The sequence below is a fragment of the Chelonia mydas genome, chromosome 9, assembly GCF_015237465.2.
Source record: "Chelonia mydas isolate rCheMyd1 chromosome 9, rCheMyd1.pri.v2, whole genome shotgun sequence".
Taxonomy (NCBI): Eukaryota; Metazoa; Chordata; order Testudines; family Cheloniidae; genus Chelonia; species Chelonia mydas.
This window is the reverse complement of record NC_057855.1, coordinates 100,742,590-100,762,392: the sequence shown is the minus strand read 5'-3', so window position 1 is coordinate 100,762,392 and position 19,803 is coordinate 100,742,590. Positions and strand designations below refer to the sequence as shown.

The 19,803-nt window shown below is 47.1% G+C and overlaps 1 protein-coding gene across 1 annotated transcript in view; it reads right to left on the bottom strand.

The window, feature by feature from the left end:
* Window positions 1-1,609: 1,609 nt before the first annotated feature.
* The window catches only part of FOXO4 (forkhead box O4), a 31,715-nt gene continuing 13,521 nt past the window's right edge, over window positions 1,610-19,803 (bottom strand). Inside the window, exons 2-3 of the mRNA XM_037909328.2 lie at window positions 16,909-18,150; window positions 1,610-7,877 (exon numbers count right to left, since the gene is read on the bottom strand). Of these exons, the coding sequence (XP_037765256.1) occupies window positions 16,927-18,150 (1,224 nt within the window). The 3' untranslated portion in view covers window positions 1,610-7,877; window positions 16,909-16,926. The remainder of the gene's footprint in view (window positions 7,878-16,908; window positions 18,151-19,803) is intronic.

Below are 19,803 nucleotides of genomic sequence, written 5' to 3'. Positions count from 1 at the left end.
TCTTAAAGATTTATTATTTCATATACTTTTATCATTTCTTTTTACCCTCTCCTTTCTAAGATAAATCCAAAGAGACTGGAAAGATTGGTTAAGTTTTCCGCCGACCTCCCCCACACCCTTTAATTCTGCAATAACCTTTTCACAATAGGGTGGCTAATACCATGCACAGTACGAGCTGAGGGCATACTATTTTAAGGCCAGAAGGGACCATCCAGACCGACTTCCTGCATAACTCAGGCCAGAGACTTTCCACCAGCACACCCAGAACTTCTCACTGAGCTGGAGCAGATCTTTGTCTTTCTAAATCTTCATGTGAAGACTGCAAGCAATGGAGAAGCCACCATGTCCATCAGCACATTGCTCCAATAGATAATTTCCAACACCTAAATTGCACCTTGTTCCTAGTATGAACTGATCAGGATTCCACTAGAGCTTGGTCTGCCTTTGTCTGCTGAATTAAAGAACCCTCTGAAATGAGAAATCTTCTCCCTACATAGGTACTTCTGGAGTATCATCAACTCACTGCTTAAACTTCTATCTGATGAAGCTCAATCTATTGAACATCGTTAGTCTCACAGTCAGACAGGTTTTCCAGACTTTGTGATTCTTATTGCTCTTTCCTGAGCTTCCAATTTGTCAATATTTTTAAGTTGTGACCCCATAACTTGACACAGTATCCCAGTAAAAGCCACAGTAGTGCTGTATACAGTAGTAGTAACATCTCATCACTCCTAACTCTTTTTGGACCTGCATATACATCTTAACATCAGAGGCTAAGAGCAAACATGCATGGTGCTGGGAGCTCATAGTCCCTTGGTTTCCACCATGACCTGTAAATCCCTTTAAGCCACTGCTATCCAGGATGCAGTTCCCATGCTGTGTGGCCTACGTCCTTTGTTCCTAGACACAAGATCTTGCACATGGCTGTGTCTCATAGGTATGGTCATGGGATAGCTCCAAGCCCACAGGAACTGACATCAGCAGGTGCTCCCTGGCTGGAGCCCGAACAATGGAATAGCCATCCTCTTTTTGATGACTGTGCTGGTGGCATATGCTGCAGAGATGAGCTTGCTCCTGAAGTGCTTGGCTACCCTAAGCAAGCCTCAGCAGCTGCTGCGGGAATGGGTGACCAGAAGGCAGAGAGACTAGGAACCCTTTAGTTTGTACGCTTAGAGTTAGAATCCCCAGGAATTGCTGACACTGGTGGAAGTTGCCTGATCCGAGTCCTGAATACAGATAGGGTGGGAAGCAAGAATAAGGTGGGCTATTTCCTGTACTCTGATTAGGAAGGGACTGGTGATGAGTGGCTCCTACCTTTGGGATGGTTTCTACACCAGATGAGCCCTTCAATTATTGCATCCCTTCAAGACTGTCTAGGAGCCAGCAGCACCATTTGCCCTTACACCCAGCCTGTGGGAGCAGTGCGGGGGAGCTCCTCTCACAGCATCCTGGGAGACTCAGGGCAGCGTCCATGCGCTGCCTCTTCCACCTCAGGCTGGCGCAGGGACATTCAGATCAGAGTGCACAGCCCCAGCAGCCAGCTGAAATCAGAACACGAGCTGGGTCTCACCAGCAAAACAGACACCAGAAACTGCACGAGACACAGAGCAAAGGATTACAGATCTTTATTTGTCAAACTTTCCCCCTAGTCTAGCACATTCTACACAGTCTCACTAGCACAGATGGAAACAGAGCCTGTAATAGTTCGGAAATCACCAGGAGAGCAAACAAAAAGCAGAGATTTAAAAAGTAAAAAACTTCATGAGAAATGACTGAACGAGAGTGCAGCTGGGGCAGGTGTGGGAACCTATGCCAGCCGGTGCTGCCTACGCTGTGGGAACGGGGGGTCTGTGCCAGCAACAGAGAAACCCTGCTTGTGAGCAACAGGCTGACACTCTTAACATGTTGGTGCAGGCATCCCACCATGAGAGCAAAGAGGCTGGGGCCATCGTCCAGAAGGAGTGGAGAATGACTACAATACTGTCCTGGAAAGAGTAGATCATGGGACCATTTCCTATCTCTGCAGGATAATGAAAAAGCCTCCTTCCAAACTGATTTATCCTCCAAGCATCTAAATCCCCCTCTAGGCACTGCTGGTGCTTCACCATACAGCACTCAGCTGACTGCAAACATCCCCAAGCTACATGCCATGAAACATGCTGTCAATAGCCTTCGCAAGACCACCATGAACACAGCTCTGCAAGGAGCTGCTTCACCCTTTTGGCCTTTTATACACCTGGGCTCCCTCCTTTCACCTCAGCACCAAGGTGTGTATCAGTCAGTCACTGACACCACCCATTTCTGTCAGCACAATGACTAAATCAGACTGTCCCATGCAGAACCTCTTCCCTTAGGATGTACCCTGGCACAGGGAGTGAAGTAGACTTGGTGCTTTGAGAGGGATCCCTTTTCCCACAGAACGTGTTACTGCACGTGGAGAGGAGGGGTGGCAGTGGGTTCCATGCACTGACGGATTATCACAAGGACAGACCTCTCCACGAAATCCATCTTTTAGGCTACGTCTATGATTACAGCAGCATGCAGAGTACAGGCACTACCCATGTGGCTACATGGCACATGAAAGGCTTTGGCAATAGGGAGCTCCCAGAGCCTTTCCCCGCAAGAACCTTTCCCTGCAGTGGGGAGGTAGCAGGACACTACACTGCTAAAAACAGCAATGTAGACATGGGAGGCACTGCTTCAGTGTGTAGAAACATGTAGGGTATACACCCTGGGCGTTCAGGGTACTCTAGTTGCCTAAACTCTCTCTCACCATTCACACTGCTATCATGCCAGCGGGGTGCGCAGTGTCTGTACTCAACATGGTACCATCCACATAGACACAGCCTTACACAGTGGATCAAGGATTTAATTTATCATCATCAAGCTTTTTAATGTAATCACAACACCAATCCATTTTCCTACCTCAGACAGAGTTTGGGTAGGGGGAAGAGACCTGAACCCCAAACTATCCCCCTCATGCTCATGTCCCACAACTATAAATGATGGATCCAAACTCTCACTTTATTTTGATCAGAAATAAACCAACAAGGCTCAAGACAGTCCTTTCAGAGCTACTGCATCACACTGGTATGAGTGCCTTTGCCTTTTGAGCGCCCCCCAGGTCCACGCTGCAATGCACAGGGACTTCTGAGGGCAATACCACTTGGAGCAGGACAATAAATAAGCAACTAAATTTAAAAATAAGAATTCATGGCCTAAATAAAATCTTTCTAGGCATCTCCTTTGGAAAAGCTGATTAGTGCTGCATGCTTCTAGTATGCACATCATTTATAAGATACACGGTCTCCAGAACCCTCTGTTTTAGTTTCTCGTCAGGATGGTTTGTTTGCTAATTTAAAGACAGTGTAGCATGAAGTGACAACCTGACAAAGGGGAGAGTGAAGGGTTCCAATAAGCTTTGGCTATTCAGAGTTGTTAGTGACAGTAAGACTAGGGCCACTTGAAGGTATCACAGATCCACAGAGTGCCTCAAGGAGGCTGCTGAACGCAGGTGTACACAAAGGCAATGGGTTTGCCTCTTGCTGGCTCCACAGGCCGATAGTGCACAGAATCCTTCGTGGCACTGAGCAGCTCGACACTATGAACAATTGTGGTTGAATCCAGGAATGGAATAATTAAGTTTGGCCTGAGCTCAACTAGCCTATAAGGATGAAGAGACACCACACAGCACCATACTATATCAGGCCTTGTGCTTACAGCCCTGCATCCCCTACCTGCTAACTCTCTCAGGCACGCACCCAGAAGGACAGGGGCACCTCAGAACACAGCTGTCCCCCACCCACACTATGTAAAGTGATTCTATACATGGAATTCTCCACCAGGCCCTACATCAGAATGAGGGCTGGACGCTTCACTACAGGTTACCCACTAGCACTAGGGGCAATGCTCAAGGCTACAGGAGTACAATATTTATGGACAGAGCTAGTCAGAAGTTTGGAAAAGGGCATAAGAGGCTCAACTGCCAGATTCTTCCTCCCCTTGCCCTCATCCATTCCCATTCACTAGATCCACCACTCTGCCCTTGTACAGGAGAAGGGCTGATTTGCCTTTTAATGGAGTGCCACCTTCACAGTAGGCTGAACCCTGCTGCTTTTGGCTCCACTGGAAGTCTCCCATACTGGCTTTCTTAACACCTATGAGCAACCGAGCGTGAACCTCAAAAGCTGCCGTTTGCTGCTGCAGTGAGGAGATGGAAAGCAAACCCTGAATGGGCCAGAGACAGCGGCAGGACACAAGCACCACCGCCTGTTCTGCCCCCGGCAGATGACGCTGTCAAAATGCTTAGCTGCCAGGGAAGATACCGAGAGATAAACCATTTGCGCCTATGCCCGATGCAGCTGTACAGGGACGTGCTGTAGCATTACTGGTCACTTCCTGCTGTGGCCGTCTCCGGGTGGAGCAATGGAGAGTCTGGCTGAAGTTCGGGTTCCAGACACCAGGAAGAGGCGGCAGCAGCAGCGAGGCTTGGAGTCTGCTTCTCAGTGGGCATTTAACTCCCCAAGGGACAGGTCTCAGTCCACCCTAAGTGCAGTAAGTGCTCTGTGAGAGTATCCCAGTGAGAGACGGTGCAGCAAGGGTCCAGCAGGGAGAGGCAGCAGCTACAACAAACTCCATCTCTTAAAGCCAGTGAAGCAGCAATTCCAGTGACTCTCACTAGGCCTGACTGCAGCTCGCTCCTAGAGCTACAATGGGTCAAGGCAAGACACATTTGTGAGAAAAGCCACCTAATTGCCTAGCTCCCAGGAGTGCAATATCAATGCACAGACCCCATGGCCCACAGGCTGTAACAGGCACCCAAGTGGGTTAGTGCACTAACATGCTGCTGTTTGAACTGGACAACTTGAAAGGAAGCTCTAAAGCAGACTGCTTACAACGCATAGATATGCTCACTAATGGCTCTGGCTTGCACTGGGTTTGTAGGTCTGAGGTACTGGTAACTAACAGTACAGTCCTGCGCCTTTAGGCTTTGTCTTCACTGCTGACTAACCACAGCGTAAGCCATCATGGGTCAGTCAACACATGCTAGCCTAACCAACTAAAGCACAAACACATTGTCAATGTCAGCACACTGTGTCACACCCCCACTGGTGCTCTATGTGGCTGTGAGAAGCAATACAGCTAACGTGGGCACTATTCTGAGATTCATAGTGCCACAACTCACTGCATTGTTCTATTCTCACATTCACAGGGTGTCTACCCACGCTGGCGATTGTAGGAGTAAGTGGTCTAGGCCCGGGAAATTCACTGGTGGCATTAACCATGCTGGTATGGTTGGTCAGGTGCCAAAGGAAAGGATCCAGCTTGCCCTAATAATCAGACCATCAGCCACTGTTCTTTATGAAGATAATGTGCACAATTAGTGCACAGGACAGGATGCCCAGGGCTTGTGGGAAGGGATTGGAGGACTATCATCTATCAGTTGCGCTGATTGACCATGGCTAAATGTTTTCACTGCCATTACCCCAGTTTAGCAATGCATGGGATAAGCTAACTCCAGGTCTGCCTATTGTTCAGAGTGTGATGGTTGCCTTACCAGGCAGTACAGCAAGATGTATGTGGATGTGTGAACCCAGGGCATGTTACTGTGAAAACGCACAGCTGAACTCAAGTCTTCAGTAAAGAGAAAGCCTTAAAGTAGTTTCCAATGAGTGTTCCCCAAAAGGATCTAGTGGCAGATGAGGCTCAAGGCAAGACTGCTCCAGAGGCCTCATTTTGGGTGGCCAGACATACCATTCTTGTTCAGGTCTCCAGTAGTTCTAGTGAAACCCTGAAACAACATGCAGAGAAGGCAGCAAAGCAATGCAAACTTCCAGCACCTCACCACATAAACCTTCCACAAGAAGTCTCATCTACCATCTGCAGAAAGAATGCTAGAGACTTTCTGCATTAACAAATCAGATAGAACACTGCAAAGAATCATCCCCTCCCCGAAATCCTACCACCGCAAACACCCAAAGGCTGAAAGAAAACTGCCAGCTGACCCTCATAGCCCCTTCAGGTCCTGGCCAGGGACAAAAACTGTCCACAGGTCAGAACCCCAATCAGATTCCTCCAGCATTGCCTACAGGACTAGAATTAGCAAGTAGTAGCAGAAAAACTTCAGTAACAAAAGGAAAAGCTATAGAAACCAGGACAACCAGGTTGTCAGCTACTAAAGCGGACTGAACTCCTGGCCTCAAAATAGTGGGGGACAAAGGTTGCACAGAATGTCAGCAGGCCTGGCTCAAATCAGCCTCCCTCATTAAGAGGTTAGGGAACCTAAGCCTCTGAAGCATCAGCCGCAGCCCAGCTACTCTAGGGCTTAACATACCCAGCTTATCCCCTGTTAATGATTAGCCAAGAGCACAAGGTTAGGGGATACTTAGTGGGAATGTTCAATCACATGGCCAGAGACTGATCTGCAGCAGTCTGATTTCTGTAAACACCTCTCCCATTTGATTTGAAGAGTGTGGCTATTCCCCAAACACTCTGAAGTGTCTCCCCCACCCCTTCCCAAACTGTATTCACACTCCATAACCCCAGGCTTGTTCCCAGCCTCACTGTAGTGTTCATGTGGTATCAACAGGATAAAGCTGCAGAAAAAAAAAAGTGAATAATCTTGTTTCTCAATTTAAATATATATATAAAATATATATATTTTAAAAGGTTTAGAAAAAGCTTCTAATTTGTAGCTAGTTTTACATATAGATTACAAGAAATGTACAACTCCCTCCTCACATGGTTCCAAACTGTGGGGGCCTGCCAGTTCTTCCCCCAGTCAGACACATAATTGAATGTCAAGTGTATTTATTCTCAGCACGGCTTTGAAAGGCAAATCTGCTATTGGTACCACCTTCTTAGAGGGAGAGATACCCAGTAAGCCAAGGGAGACGTGGTTACATTGGCTTTCAATACAGAAAGCCCTTAGATTAGTAAAAAAATATTTCATCTATAGAAAATGCCCTTCTGAAAAGCAACCAGGGCTCTGTTAAGGCCACACCCAGGCTTCCCCTTTCTCTGCTGTACCAAGACAGCCCAGAAACAAACTCCCAAAGATGTTTTGGAGTCCCAGCAACAGCAATCAGCACCTGTGTCTACTTTCCAGCAGCCTGCTGTATCAGGAAAGTGCTTAGAACAGCACAGGACTTCTCTAGAACATGCTACGCATTCAACGGGCCCACTTGGCACAGTGAAATTAAACTGTATGTCCTCCTCTTCTGCCTAGGTGAACAAAGGGAAGCCTCCCTGGCTGCCACCCGCCCAACCCTTCAGATGGGTGCAGAATGGTGGGGTACTTTGAAACCAATCCATCTGACACCCTACCCTATTCCTACCAGGCTTCTGCCAAGAGGCTCCTTCCAATTCTTCTAAAAGTCTGTGGAGTACAAGCACAAGGCTGGTGGCTGAAGGAAGAGGCCCAGCTACTCCATCCCAGAGGGCAAGGTGGGGACAGAATAGGCCCCTTCTGACAGCCCGAGACATTGGGCGAACTGCTGCTATGGCAGAGATATGGCAGCCTCCAACACATGCACCCTTTGTGTGGGATAACGCTGTTGTCTGGCATAACAGCCTTTGGCCAAGCTTGGGGATTTTCACCAGAGCTCCTCTTCAAATGTGCACAGCCCCGGGGCTTCTGCAGAAGATCCATGGCAGGTCAGGATTTTTAGGAAGAGACGCAGCACACAACAGGATTTTTTTCAAAACTCTTCCTATTGCAACCAGGCACAGATTTGCCCCCTTCCTCCCAGGTGGGCAGTTCTGTCTGCCCCAGGCATGGTGTGCAGAGAAGCTGTGTCCAGTGCGCTCTGTTTTTTCAGACTCTGCCAGGGGTGGGAAGCGAAGTCAGGACCCAACATTCAGAAACCTGAAGGACACTAGGAAGAAGAAAAACAAAGCAGGTGGTTAGATCTCAGCCTCAAAGGGAGCCGTGGACAGAAACGATTTGGGGGTAATTATCATTAAGCAGAAGCAGCCTATTCCAGTTGGGGATGCACACACTGAGAAACCTCTGTAGGGGAAGAGATTTCACACCAATGCAGGGTGAAGTATACAGCAAGACCCTGTCCACACTCAGAGCGGGACTGAGAGGAGCGGAGAGCAAAGGGAACAACACAGGGTCTCAAAAGTGAGTGCTCCCCAGAGGAGCTAAAGCAAGACTGCTTAGCCTGAAGAGCTTTGCTTAAGGAAGGGTCCTGATAACACTAGAACTAGGAGGAGAAGCAGCAAGAAGGGAAAGTCACTCTTCCCTTTTGGGCAGCCACCAGAGTTAACTGCAAGAGAAACGGACTGTGGCTGAGCGTGGGTCTCCCGGGCCCTGCACACCAGGAAGTCTTTCACCTGCACGGCCACTTTAAGAAGCTCTGTTTGAACACATCAGAAACTACAAATGCACATTTCGGACCACAGTCAAGAGACCAGTCTTACAGGAAAACCTTCCCAGGCTTGGTCCCTCACCATAGCACAGCATCAGCCTACAAGCAGCCAAAAGAGGAAGAACAGCTCCTTCTAATAACCCTTTGGAATAGTTAACCAACGGCTAAGAGAGAAAGATTAGGATGGGAACCTCCACTTGTGAGCTTGTGACCTGCTTCAGAAGGCAGTGTCAAAACACCAGTGGAGCACATGGAGGACTCACTTGTAAAGCCATCCAAGCAACACCAGCGTTGCAGCATCTAGCAACAGCACTGTGGAGACAAGTGTGGGGCGCGGGAGGGGATGTTACTCATTTCTGTATAGGGAACAAAGGTACAAGAGTGAGCAGCCGTGGGAAAAGCACAAAAGCAATTGAGCAGACTCCTCTTTGAAATACTGGGGGGGGGGGGGGGGGGGGGGGAGGTGTATGTGTCAAAACCCAGCCTGGCGAGCAAGAGAGAGTGAGACAGAACCAAGGGTGGGCTGTGGTCAAGGGACATAGGAGGTTCTGTGGGCAGTAAGGAATCCGTACAGACAGTCTTACTTCACCATTTTGAATCATTCAACTAGCATGAAAAACTCCACCAGGAATTGATGGAGAAGGTTTTGGATTTCCCATTTGCCTAGGGACAGAAAGTAAATGTATAGAAAATAGGCAGCTCCTTTCCCATGAATGGCGCACAACTAAATCACCAGAAATCAAGTATGCACTGAGAAACAGTAATCAGAAATCTGGAAACAAGGAGCCAAACAAGACGACTTTGCGCTATTCAAATGGGACCAAGTGCCAGCCCCACGTGTCCAGCTCAGGATCACAGGTCCTCTAAAATGCTTATACTAAGCACTGATAGAGGATGATTTATCTTCCATGTCTGTAGGCACCATGCATACAAGTGGCCGTGTATAACAAACTCCACACTGTGGCTTCATAGTCTTTTTGCATTACCCTATTAAATCTATGGTGGAGGACTCTCATCAGTCACTTTGTATAACATCTGGTATGCACCCAGTGCTTTAACGAACAGAACAATAGGCTCCTGCTCCAAGGAGCTGACGACACAGCCAGAGGGACAGGGTTCACATTCTCAGGGAAGGACAAGTATTCCCACATGTGCCAAAGGGAGCTGAAGGGGGGTGGAAATTATTTTTGTTGTCGGGCTGTGATTCAGCTTGGATGCAGAGAAGGCAGTGTTTTCTGAGCTCAGAATGGAGAAAACTCCTGGCTTCAAATTAACTCCCTATGAGACTTTGAGCACATCACTTAACCTCTGTTCAGATTTCCCCATTTGTAAAGCTGGGCTGATAATCCTGACCTACCTCCTAGGGCTCATAGGAGGGTTTGCTAAGCACTGTGAAGTGCCTGTGTCAGTTTGGGGGCCTCTCTTTGGAGATGGGGCCTTGCTGCACCCCTTGAGAGCTTGTGTTTTATTTCTGGGCACTATTAGGAAGCGGTAAGTTAGGCTGCTATTTGACTCCCTTTACCTCCTGAAGGGAAACACTTCCCGACGTCCAGATTCATTTAGGCTCTGTACAAACCACACAGCATGACGACAGTGGTATTTGCTGAGCGCCAGTATACTCACTGCTTCACAAGCTGGATCCCTAGACTGAGATGCTTACAGTCCAATCAGACAGAGACCCCAGAAGTCCACTGGCAAGATGGTGCCAGCTTAGAGTGGTTGTTCACATTAGCGGTGCAGGCAAGTTTCAGTGACAGAGGTTGATCTTCATGGGCTTCTGGGAAGAAATGTGTTTGCAGGAGGGATCTGAACACAGACAGTCAACACCTAGCATGCTAGAGCAAGAGTTATTTGGTAGCCAGGCGTTTCCAAAGAGACGCTGTCCCTACAAACCTGTGGGCTGAGGGACATCGAACCAAGACCACATCATAGCTGTGGAACCAGTGAACCAGGCATTTCCAGCCTAAAGGATTCATAACTTGTGCCAGGGAAGGGAGGCTACAAATTCAGGTCCTAGCCTGCTTCCACTGACTCAGAAACTACAGGTAAGGGCCCATAAATGGCTTCAATGAATAAAACGGAAGTTGTGTTTTTAAGACTAAGATCTTCAGCCTTCTCACTGATACACTGAGTTATAGATTTCGGTGTTTTCACCTTCATATCTAAATACAGAGAAATACACAGTATTTTCTGACCTTTACTCGTGTTCTCCATGTGCTTTTCTAGAAAGCCTTCTGCTATTTCTTGCCCATCCTCCCTGCTCCCATTCAACTCCCTTTCCTAGGATCTCTACTCCCTTCAGCCATACTTTTCATGGTCCATTATCTCAACTGCACTGCTGCTCCCTTCTTGGGAGCTCTCCCCCTCCATCCTCCTGTGCTGATCACTAGCCTCAGGCTATGGATGAGATTCGAAAGTTTTACCAGGTACAGCAGATAAAAGCAAATACCTCTGGATTGCTGGACATTTGAAGAATCTTCTACAGTTCTTGACTGGACTCTCTGCCCCGTGCTAGTTGGCTTTTGCTCCAATATCCTCCAAACCTGCCCCTCTCACCTTCTTCTCACTTGCCCCATCCTCAGCACAAACCTTCACTTCCCTTTTATTTCCATTTAGTTGTTCCACCTCCTGAGTAAACCTACCCCCCAAAACCTGTAGAGCTAGCATGCCATTTCTTTCCATCACATAGGTCATTCTGCTTGTGGGTTCTATCCCAGCTCCCACCCTGTGGGTGTCCGGTCTATTTAGACTGCGAGCTTCAGGGCAGGGATTGTCTGCTCCTTTTTGTACATTGCTCAATGCACATTAGGACCCCATTCTTGGTTGGCCGTTAGGCAATAATAGTTTCTAAGGACTGAATGCAAATAACCAAGAGACACAGGAGGGGGCAGTACACATGCCCTTTGCTTCCCTCCTCTTACACCTGAATGTGAAATTGCTGTTTTATTCCTGGGGGAATTCTGCGAACAATATTTTAAAATTCTGCAAAATTCTGCATATTTTATTTGTCAAAACAACACAATATAATCATGTCTGTTTCAATTATTTTCGAAATTTATTTCAAAATACCTGTCAGCAAGTAGGTCTGTAATAATACAGACAAAAAAAATTAGGAACTGCTTTTTGACAAATAGATTCCTTACTAGACAAATTCATATAGAACTCTGAGTAATTCATTTAAAATACAATACAAAAATGTATTTCCCGCAGCCCTCAGAAGCAGTGCAAAGGCTTGGGGGAGTCAGGGGTAACAGAGGTCGGAGGAGCTGAAGGAGCCTGGGAATGAGCCTGGAGGGTTATTGGGTGGGAGAAGTATGGAACAGGTGTTTTTATGGGAGGGGGGGATTGTTAGGGAGTTGGGGAGCCTCCCCCATGCAGACTCTGACTGACTACTAGCCTCTCCCATTGACTCTGGCAAATCTGCCCCCATCCCCATGTGTCCCTGCAGCCTCCCTTTCCTCTCCCCATGTGGCCCTGCAGCCCCCTAACCCCCCAACCCATTCAGCCCCTGGCTAAATGCAGTCTCCCCATTAGCTCCTGAGCCCCCGCCCCAGGCTGTTCCTCCCATTAGCCCCTCTGAACCCCAGTTTGTGACCCCCCCCAGCAGCCTCGTGTGCCCCACTCTGCCCCCACCCACCATATCCCATGCCTCCTAATCTGTCTCCATGGGCAGGATACTGTGATGAATGCAGGCAGCTGCTGGCTGTTACTGCCAGTCAGCCACTGCAGTCTGTTCTGGCACCACAGCGGCCTCTGCTGGGCTAAAGGTGGAACTACAACACTTATAAGGCAGAATGTATTTTCTGCTCAGAAAAAAAAAAATTCTGCGCCAGACATGAATTCTACACACATGCAATGGTGCAGAATTCCCCCAGGACTACTGTTTAATGCAATTCACTGAGAATGATGTGAGGATGAGAAGCTTCCTGCTGATATCTGATAGCAAACTTCAGAGCCCATTACACATTTCTGCTTCTTTATTGCTGGGGACATCAACTGTGGTGTCTATGGCGCACATTTCCCATAGAATGTCTCCCAAATCCCTATGCCTAGCACTTACCAGATTTGTTTCAATTCATCCAAAATTATCCTGCATCTCTTGTTCCATGGTCCAGATGGGAAAGCTAAGCAGCAATGCTCTGGAGACACATCAGTCCCCCACCACATGCATCCAAAGTATGGCCAGCTGTTGGCCACAAATCCTTAGCTAGAGTCTACCCTCTGATAAACATTCCTTAGTATAATACACAGCTGCTTTCAAAAAGACATGGCATCTAATCAGAAGACCGCTCATCTGGTTTAGCCCCTACAAGAGTCTGCACTGGGCACAGTACACACACTAGATCAGGGATAGTCAATTATTTTTAGTCAAGGTCCAAATTTCTTGCACAAGGTACAGTCAAGATCCAGCCTCCAGAGAAAATAATTTAAAAAATGATAAGTAATTAAAAAGATTTCAGGGTCCGTTCAAAAGCGTCCGGCAGTCTGGATTTGGCCTACGGCTCGCCTACTGCACTAGATCATGGGTCATGCATTGCCAAACGAGAGAGGTCCCAGGAGGGAAAAAGTCAAGACTGCAGCACTAGTTTATGCACCCCAGTATTCACCCCCTCCTAAAGCAACCATGAGCTTTGGAAACCCAAGTCACAATTATAGGATTTGCGATTTCTCACAGAGTGGAAATATTCCCAGGTCAGAATGAACCAGGGATGGTGATGCACACAATGGTCACAACAAAGCTTTGCTATGGATATTGTCATGCATTATATCAGAGCAACTGCCACAGAAAAGAATCACTACCTCTCAGTCTTTGCCCTTGGGAAGTACACAGAAGCAACGTCTCAGAAACGACACTGTACCAAATCTGGGTGTTTCTTCCACCACTTAATGAGGTCGTCCTCCCAGCCCACAACTGACATTTCATTTAATTTCTGTGAGACTCAAATGAACAAACGCACAGTCACAAACACTTACAGTGTTTGAACTAGGTCCAGTGATTAATTCCTAGGAGAGGGGAGAAGGTTTTGCTGTTTAACTCCACTAGGGAAGGCATCTTTTCTCAGTACAATAAATGTAATACTGCTGTCAAACGGAATGCTCCTTATTTTTTCAATGCAGACAGTGTGCAGGGTTCACAGATGGGCCACACAACCCTGACCATATGCCTCAGGAGAGGGAGTTAATTCTATCCAAGTATCTGCAGCTAGCATTACATCAGTGTGTTCATGGGTCTACATGTCACAGGCCCAGACGACAACTATCCAAGTCTCTCCGGATCACCGTTCAGTTTGGCATGGTTTGCTGCCCAATAGTTTCTCAGACTTTATTATTGTTGAACGTACAACTTATGAGCTTCCTGAAGGGTCTAGAGTATGATCCTAACACTGTCCTCAGAGGTTTCCCACTTGGTAACACTACTGTTTGCCAGACGATATCCAATCCATGCTCAGGTATTTTTATTTAATTGAGATTTTTTTATTTCTTGTGCAATTATGTCTCACTGAAATCCAAGTCTACAATATGCATAGCAATCCCATGATTTAACTGCCAAGGCAGTAAATCAAAGTGCTATAAACTAAGGTTTATTCCATCCCTCTAGATCAGGTTGTAATTCCTTGGCAAGAGAAGAATGCCATTTTTATCTCTGGCCCTTGCATGCAGTTATGACAATATTCTCTCTTCAATCCTCAACCAAACTGATGTCAGTGGAAGGTCTGCACAAATATCAGGGTAGAAACTCAGTAGGAAGACGTGCTCCCTCTAAGGAGAGCTACTATTTGTGCTCCCAGTGTATCTACCTTCCTGCCCCACCCCACCCCACCCACAAGTTTTCTCTACCCTTGTGTTTACTCTGTTCTTTCCTTTGTATTGCATTGCCTTCCCTTCCCTGCAGCAATTACCAATTCTCTGCCCCTGCCTTCCATTCCACCTGCTGAAGGTGTTAGTAATGAAATACTAAACATTGACATTTAGTCTTAACAGACTTTACAGTTGATATGTCAATGGGATTAAGGGAGGGGCAGGGAGCCACTGTGCCATGCTGTCTGGAGACTCAGGCAGACAGTGTTGCACTGGTTACATTCAGCTCACATTTGGAATGGTTGTTTCACAACCATGTTTGCTAGGAACTTTGTAAAATTAAAGCAAACATTCTACAGAATCTGAATACGAACAGATCAGGTGGGCTGAGGTTGACACCACTGTTCTACATACACAAAGTAGCACTTTACCTATGAGATCAGAAGAATATGCTCTGACATCACAAGCACAGCATTATGACTACTGTATGGAGGAGAGGCTCTTATCTGTAGTGCAATCTTCTTCAGTATTGAGGAGCTCACCAGAATCAAGCTGTTAGCCAATGCCAACACTAATGTAGTTCACCACATGGCAAATTAGAAACAATTTCTAGTTAGAAATATTTCTGCCTTAAAATGTTGCATTAGAAGAACTTGTTTTATAAATGTATTAGTTTGTGCTGCTTAGCTTCCCTTCTGAAGCATGACGACGGCGGGTTTTAGTTTGAACTAATCCTTCAGGAAAGGGTGAAACATTCATCGGCAGGTATCCAGCCAGACAAAGCCCCAGACAATTCATTCCTGAAACTAGTGTTTTTGAAGCACACTACACAGGGACATCAACTCACTTAGACTGCTGCATCTTTCACAGAACAAGCAATTGTCAGTCTCACTGGAAACCTGGGTACCAGTTTTCTGAACTGCCACTTCATTAGTGGTGTGGGAAGCAGTTCTCTCCAAATGGTTCAGAGAACAAATTAAAGGAACTAACATGAAGCCACTCAGCATTTACTGCTTAAGATTGGGTAACTGACATTTGAGAGTCCCATTAAACTCCTGCTTTTAATAATCTCCAACAGCACATTGGAAGATAATGAGAAATGTTTCAAAAAGTGAAAAGCCATATGCAAACAAATGACAGATTGATACCACCCACAGTTGGCCAGAAGGTGGGTGTCTTCCCCACAAAAACCAGGAGGCCCTAGCAGAGTTTACCGGACAAGATGATTTGAAGGAGCCTTTTTAGAGGCATGTGATTTAGAGACTTGATGGTAATTGAAAAGAAAGCCCCCTCCTCTCCTTCCCTGAAACCAAGACAAAAATGTTTCTAGGCTTTTATTCCCACCCACAAACAGGCCCTCTCACAAAGAGGATTCTAACACCACATTCTAATGCCCTCTAAAGCTAGCAATTTAACTAAACTCCATTCCCCACAGCTCTCCAGTAGGAAGAGTTTATTTTATTTTCTAAAGTATTTGTCGCCTTCTTCTAAACATGGAATATCACGTACAGATCCCAGGAAACAACCAGCAGTTGTGCAGTGCTGCCCAGTGACAATACCAGAAGGAAATCCAATGGCCAGGCAAGCTGGGTCTGGGGAGGTGCATTCTAAGCAGAGGGAAAATCTGAGTGGGTCTCAGTCACAGACAGCTCAGTTCCCAGCATTTATTTAGACACCTACCTTACTCGCAACTCCTTCCTGTGAACAGACCCCTTTACTGGAACACAGCCACAATACACTTGGCTCCCAAAACCAAGTCAGGACTGCTGCATGTGATCGAAGAGCAATTTTGAATCAGTTCCTCACAACATCAAAGCTATTCAAGGAGCAAGTCGAAAGACTCTGGCAGGTTAGGAAAGAGGGATGTGTGCTCAGAGGCCAGATGCCAAAACAAGCTTCCTAACTCATTTCTGGGATTGAAGGGAAGCCCATCCTGCTCCTAAGAAGGACCTGCTTTTCAATCATAGGTGCGCACTGCATGAGTGAGAAAAGCCTCTGCTAACTCCATCAGTGTTGGCAGCAGCTTCCATGGCTAATGCAAGTCAGTAATTACACCAGATTTGTGCAACCTCACATCTCTTACAAGGTATAGAGGGGCCATGTTTCCAAAAGAAAATTGTAAATGCAGGAAAGCTTATGCAGGGAAGTCTAAGCTGCAAGAATTATAAACAGTATCATCTTATCTCCAGAATAGCTGGAACGATATAGGAAGTGCAAGGGCTCAGGAGCTGTATGCAGGTACACTGTCACCAAATGGCATACGGAGGCATTACTATGCTATAAGAGAGAGAGAATATGGCATTGCACATTAACTGTTTCCAGGAAGTTCTGACACTAGAGTGGTCTCACAGATCTACTCTATAGACAGCATTTTCCCAGTCCAGAAGTTTAATTAAACCTACACAGAAATGCCAGAGAGAGCATCCTCCAGCACTCACTGTGAAGAGCACACAGAGCAAGCCACTCCACTAACCAGACTCCAGCAGCTCAAGAGACAAGAAAGCAAAAGGACTTGAAAATTACAAGTAGCTTCAATACCATCTACCTCTGAAGCTCATTTCTCCTCTAGGCAGGGCAGCCATAGTAGCTTTCAGCAATCAAGATACTGCCACTTTTTAAACAGATGTACCTCACTAGTACAGAACTGGGCATTTGAGGACTCCAAGGGGAACATCCCAGCTCAAGCTGGCAGCGTCTGTTAGAGATCTACAGAGTATTTGACAAACTTGCCTACCTTTTTGTATTCCTGAAGTTAACTTGGTACCCAAGTATGGTTGGAGGCCTGGGAGGTGTTGGGGTAGCTGGGAGTAGACAGAATGGGTTCAAAGTTGAAATCCAGTCCTTCTCCATCCATGAGGTCACTGTTGATTATGTAATCCACATCACATTCAAGGTTCTCCATGTACATGTCAACGTCCAGGTCAGTGGGCAGCCTGTCCTGGTTCACTCCAAAGGGGGCAGAGCTAACAGAAGAGAGAAGTGACTGGGTGCCCAGATGGACTGCTTGGGCCGTTGGTGCTGGGACTGGGGCCTTCAGAGTGGGCATGCTGGCTGTGTTTTGAGGAGATGCCACCGCAGAAAGCATAGATGGCAAAGCACTGACACTTATTGACTCTGACTGCTGCTCCAAAGGTTTTTCTCGTGGGTTGACTGGGCTTGTTTTATTCTGGGTGATTTGTCCACCTAGAAGCAGAAAAGTCTGGCTGTTTAGCCTGCTTCCAGTTTGAGGGAGTATCGGATCCACCTGAGTCATCATCACATCGCTGGGAGGTGGAGAGCTTGACGTCAGGAGAGCTTCAAGGGTCTGAGGGCCAGAGAAACGGTTAACAGAACTCTGCAGCGAGATATCAACAGGGTTAAACAGAGAGGTGCCAAAAGTAGAGGTCTGACCAGCTGAATTCTGGGTCCTCAAAGAGAAGCTGGAATCTCTCTGGACTGAGCCACTTGAGGCAGACTGCTGGGTGGGCAGCATAGATGAACTGGGTGACATCAGGTTTAACCCATCAAGGAGTTCAAGCTCCTCAGCCACGGTCGGTGGGACGTTGCTGGATGCACTGGAGTACACTAGAGAAGGGAGAAGCTTTTCATCTGGGAGGTCATCCTGCTCAGGCATGATAGGAGACAGCCTGGCACTAGTGGTACTCGCATTGGAACTGGTTCGAGGCCGGAAACTGGTCCACACATCGGAGTCCTCATTATTCCTTGATGATGGGCTCCCAGGCCATTTGGGGAACTGGGAGCCAGGGCTGTCGGCAGTAGCTTCCGGAGCTGCTTGGAGTGAGGCCTTCTTTTTGGATGCTTTACCTCTGACTTTTGCCAGTTTGCTGCTGTTGTCCATGGAGGCAGCTCTCCTCCTTGGTGCTTTCCCACTTTTACCACCTTCAGGATTGAGCATCCACCAAGAACTCTTCCCTGTAGCTTCATTATGCACTTTAATGAACTTGCTGTGCAGGGATAAGTTGTGCCTAATAGAGTTCTGAAAAAAAAACAGAAAAGACAGCATGTTAGTCCCATTTGTACAGATTACATAAACAGATCTGATTCCTCATTGGAAGCTTGGCATGTGCAGCATATATATTCCTACTAGATTCCACTTTGTAGAGAGACTTGAGTTTCTAAAGGAATCTTGAGTGTTAGGAGTTTCTTCAGAGGGAACTAATACCAAATTCAAAGGATGGAGCAACCTTAGCTGTGCTAGAGAGCATGAGGCCAGCATAAGGATTCAGTAGACAGCATCTTCCTGAAAAAAGCAACCAACACTGAAGAATGTTTATTGAGTGAGTATTAAAGATTTTGTAACAATGGAACAGCTGAATGCAATGAGCACAGGCTAGGCAGCTTCCATAGCACAGCTGCAAATTTACTCTCAACATCCAGCAAGACCTAGCATGTCCCTTGCAGATACAGCCATGGCATGTATATATGATGGGTCAAAAACTTACGTGTGGTCCTAAGGAAGAGGGATGATGGGTGGGGAGTGGCTTCTTACAATGGGACCACACCATATGTGAAAACCTTGGCACAGCAGTGAGGGAGAAAGACCCTGAACTCAGTAAGACCACTACCACAGTCAAATACTTAGAAAGAGAGAACACGAACAGGGTAATAGGAAATAAACCTTATTCTGATGCCTTCATCTAGTGGGGGACATGAGTCACAGCCACGGTTCTGGAGGTTCCCCATCCCACCCCACAAAGAGGAAGCCACTTTTCAGCAATCTGTGTGATCACTACTGGGGGGGGGGAGGGGAGAAAGAGATCAATGATAATACCCAACCAGAAACACAGCATTTGCACCTCTCATTCTATATACACCTACCCAGGCCTAATTTGATCTTTCCATCTAGGAAGAAAATACTTTTCCACTGCCTTCCTAGTGCTCCTGAAAATGACAAACCGAAACACACATTCTGTCTGCCATTATCATAGGTACCAATAGCTGCAGGCGAAGAGTGTCTAACGACTGACACTTCAGACCCAACAGAAGAAGTTCCCATTGTTTGAGCGGGTCCTACGTAAACACAAACTTTTCTTCTCCAAGTTTCGCAGTGGTGGATTTGTTTAATGTTTACCTTGAACTAGTTAAGGAAGCCAAATTTTTCCTGCTCTAAGAGGCTATATTGCTTCCATGACAGGGATCCCCGGGCTGCCCCTAACCCGGTATAAGATGGAGCAGATTGCAGAGGCCCCCAGCTTTAACCCATATAGCCAAGACAGTCTGAACGGAGTTAACTGGGCGCTCCTCTTGCCCTCCTTACATCCTCTCCCACCCCAGCCAAGCTACAGCTCCTTTTCTTTCTCCCAACTGCTTATCAGCCTCTCCCCCAACCCCTACCCACTGCTGACAAAGCAGAATCCCTCAGAGCAGGCAGAGTTCCAATAACCCCATCATGGCCTCATCAGCACCTAGCTATGCTGGATTCTGTGTCAGTTTTGCCTTGCTCATCAGATCTCTTGCCCACCTCCCCGAAATGAAGCAGGAGTGGGACTAGCAACACAGAGGTAGTGGAGACTACTCCTGCAGTGGGAAGAAGCTGCAGGACTGGGTCTGCCCCGAGCCCCATCCTAGACATTCCCCTAGCCAAAACCACCTCCCTGAACTAGTCAGTCCTGAAGGCATACAAATTCCT